At 52.4% G+C, this 3818-nt stretch overlaps 1 protein-coding gene across 1 annotated transcript; it reads left to right on the top strand.

Annotated features, from left to right (window-relative positions):
* Window positions 1–1904: 1904 nt before the first annotated feature.
* On the top strand, window positions 1905–3235 carry LOC124688667 (putrescine hydroxycinnamoyltransferase 1-like). The gene has a single exon (XM_047222308.1). The coding sequence runs from the start codon at window positions 1916–1918 to the stop codon at window positions 3233–3235; it is 1320 nt and encodes a 439-aa protein (XP_047078264.1). The 5' UTR covers window positions 1905–1915.
* Window positions 3236–3818: the final 583 nt, after the last annotated feature.

Below are 3818 nucleotides of genomic sequence, written 5' to 3' on the forward strand. Positions count from 1 at the left end.
CATGCCATCTGTACTTAGACCAAAGTATAAGTTCCTTGCCTCACCTGTAAAATCCGGGAACTCTCTCCCGATGTTCCTCCACTGCCGACCATCAGCGGGGTGCCTCAACATCGCGTCTTTCTTACGTTCTTCCATGTGCCATCGCAACAACTTGGCATGCTCTTTGTTTCCGAACAAACGTTTCAACCGTGGTATTATTGGAGCATACCACATCACCTTCGCAGAACCCTCTTCCTGGGTGGCTCGCCCTCAACATCACCAGGGTCATCTTTTCGATCTTATACCGCAATGCACCACATATCGGACATTTATTCAAATTCTCGTACTTCTCACCGCGGTAGAGGATACAATCATTAATGCATGCATGTATCTTCGGCACATCTAATCCTAGAGGGCAGACAAGCTTCTTTGCTTCATATGTACTGACGGGCAATTCATTATTTCTTGGAAACAGCTTCTTTAATATTATCATCAATTTCTCAAATCCCGAGTCAGTCACACCGACCTCTGCCTTCCATTTCAGCAATTCCAATATGCTACCCAGCTTTCTCTGCCCATCTTCACAACCTGGGTACAACAATTTGTGGTGGTCCTCTAACATCTTGTCGAACTGCAACCTCTCCTTATCCGTGCCACAGTCTCTTTGCATCAGAAATGGCCCGACGAAGATCATCATCAACAGGATCATCTGATGCCTGTTCTTCACCTCCTTCTTCTTCATTGTCGTCCATTGCGGTATCAAAGCATTCAGAGAACATAGATCGGTACTGGTCATCATTATCTTCTTCTTCATCGCCGTCTTCCATCATAACCCCTTCTTCTCCGTGCTTGATCCAAACATTATAGCTGGACATGAATCCAAACCGAAGCAGGTGGCTCTTAATGTCTCTTGAGCAAGAGTAATCCTTCTCGTTCTTACATTTTAGACATGGACAGCACATAAAACCTTGCTTCGACTTATTGGCCTCGGCCACAAGCAGGAAAGAATTCACGCCCTCTCTGAAAGCAGGAGCACATCGGTTACCGTACATCCATGGATGACTCATCTGCATCATAAGTACAATTATATATGTATCAGATGCAATCACCTTGCTAAAATTAGTATTGTACGGACTATGCATATATATATACGAGAAAATAGTTGCTAACCTTTTAGGATCAAAAAGAGGAGAAATCTTATCAAATAAAATCAAGTGGCATCCCTCTCACAAGCATTCCATCAAACACCTCTTGTGCACATGTAGAAAAAATGAGCTAGCATACACCTCCACCTTCACCACCAAGGAAAAAATGAGGTGTGGGGGGACACGACAAAAGGCCGCGACAAAAGGCTCGGCCGGCTTCGGAGCGACGTGGCCACCCCATTTGTCGCGGGTGCAGGCGCGCCCGCGACAAATAGCTCCCACGAAAGCCCTATTTTCCACTAGTAGGATCAGCTCACTCCTTGGTGGTCAACTCTTAGACGCGGAGGAGAACAGAATCTAAAAAGGAAAGGGAAGGGGAAACGGAAGCGTGTGCGATCACTTGTCAAACGTGACGATTTGTTGGAACGTCCACTTGGGTTTATATCTATTGTTACTAGGTTATTCATTTGATATTTATTAAAAAAACCTGAAACTATGTGAACGGAATATTGTTAGTTGTAGGTGTAGCAGTTGCTTATTGGATGGAGATTAAAAATAACTGAATTTTCATTTCAAATATTTTAGTTCACTTACGTGTATCTTTGGAACATTGACTAAGTGAATAGAGTATAATACTCTAACATTAGATGTGTGCGCGGACGCAATGTTATCGGTTGTGTTGGGGTAACCTGCTGCCCGTGCAGTCAATGTCCTGCGTTATATGAAACGAAAGGAGCGCCATGGGAGGAGTACTAGCACTTGGCTGTTTCCATTTTTCCTCTCTGAGCAGAATGGCCTGTGTGGATGAGAAGGTGAAGGTGGTGGAGTCGTGCATTGTGACGCCCAGCGAGGAGACGCCTAGGCATGGACTCTGGCTCTCCCCGCTCGATCTCATGATGGTCAACAGAGGCCATACCCCGAACGTCTACTTCTACCGCTACGCGTCTAGCTCCGGCGTCGCCGACGACATCTTCTTTGACGTGGCCAGGCTGAAGGCGGCGATGGCCAAGGCCCTGGTGAACTTCTACCCCCTCGCCGGTCGTCTCGGGGTGGATGGCGACGGTCGGGCCGAGATCGACTGCGCCGGCCAGGGCGCGCATTTCGTGGTGGCTCGCTCGGACCTCACCGTTGACGACTTCAGCGACTGCCAGCCGTCGCTGGAACTAAAGAGGCTCTTCGTTCCACACATCGTCGACGACTCACCGGGCGTCATGCTCGCCGTCCAGCTGACCTTGTTCAAGTGCGGCGGGGTGGCCTTAGGCACGGCGCTGCACCATGTCGCCGTCGACGCCGTGAGCGCGGTCCACTTCTTCGAGACGTGGTCCGCCTTCTCCAGGGCCGGGAGCCGCGAGAACAACGTGGCGCAAGTGCTGGAGCTCCCCTGCCACGACCGCACCCTCCTACGTGCGCGCTCCCCGCCACGCGTCGTCCACCCCGACGCCGCTCCCATGTTCTGGCCGCTTAAAGATAATCCAAACATATCACCGCCGGGGCCCGTGGTCAACGAGATTTTCGTCATCTCAAAGGACCAGATCGCCGCTCTCAAGCATGCCAGCAGCGGCGCGAGCACGTTCTGCGCCGTGAGCGCCCACGTGTGGCGGTGCATGTGCGTCGCCCGCCGGCTGGCTCCGGAAGCCACGACACGCCTCACCTTCCCGGCCAACTTCCGGCGCAGCCTGAGGCCGCCGCTCCCAGAGAGGTACTTCGGCAACGGGATCATCGTGGTGGGAGCCGCCGGCAAGGTGCGGGACATCGCATCGGAGGATCACCTCGCGCTGGCCCCCGTCGCTGGACGGGTCAAGGAAGCCGTCCGCGGGCTGGACGACGAGCTGGTGCGTTCCACGATCGACTACCTGGAGATGAATGAGGCTCCACCTGCGAGCAGCATGCCGGAGACCGAGGTGAGGATTGTGAGCTGGCTAGGCATGCCGGTGTATGACGTCGATTTCGGGTGGGGGAAGCCGTTGACGATGATGCGCGCCGTGCAGCAGCGTGCCGGTCTCATTTACCTCATCGACAGCGGGCTGGGAGACGGCGGCGTTCGCATCCTCTTGTCCATCGAGGCAGAAGCTCTCAAGGACTTCCAGCGCCTGCTATACGAAAATTTATAGGATAATGGGGAACACCTTTCATGTTGTTTCAGTAGTGGAACTTCGATTTCTTTCTGTCGCGAGTTTGTTTCCTTTCACATAGAGGTTTAGAACGCAAAATTGTCCCTTTGGCGACGTCGAGAACTGTTGATCTGAATAAAATTACAAAGCCGACTGCGTTCAAAGATGGCGGCTGGAGTACAAGCATACACTGGAAAGCATCACTCCCTACTTTCTGTGTATAATCTTCGGGCTATGTTTCTTTACTGGATCTGCTAAACTTGTATGCATCTTTAAAGTTTTTCTTCAGTGTGTGAAACCTGTACGAAAATTCTAAACTTGAATAATATACGAATCTTTGAAGTTTGAAGGAGGCTTCGCAGAAAAACGCCTCTCGGGTAGCCCCCTCCAGGCGACCAGGGAGGCGAAACCCTAGTCGCGCCGCCGCCGCCTCTCCCAGCCGTCCTCTACCTCCTCGTCGCCCTAGAGGCGCCACCGGGCTAAGCCCGCGACGCCGGTGAAGGGGGCGGCGGGGATCTGGGTCCTCGCCCCCCGCGCGGAAGATCGGTGGAGGAACTTCGCGCTGGGTTCGCCGTGGCCGGTG

This window comes from Lolium rigidum, chromosome 2 (assembly GCF_022539505.1).
Source record: "Lolium rigidum isolate FL_2022 chromosome 2, APGP_CSIRO_Lrig_0.1, whole genome shotgun sequence".
Lineage (NCBI taxonomy): Eukaryota > Viridiplantae > Streptophyta > Magnoliopsida > Poales > Poaceae > Lolium > Lolium rigidum.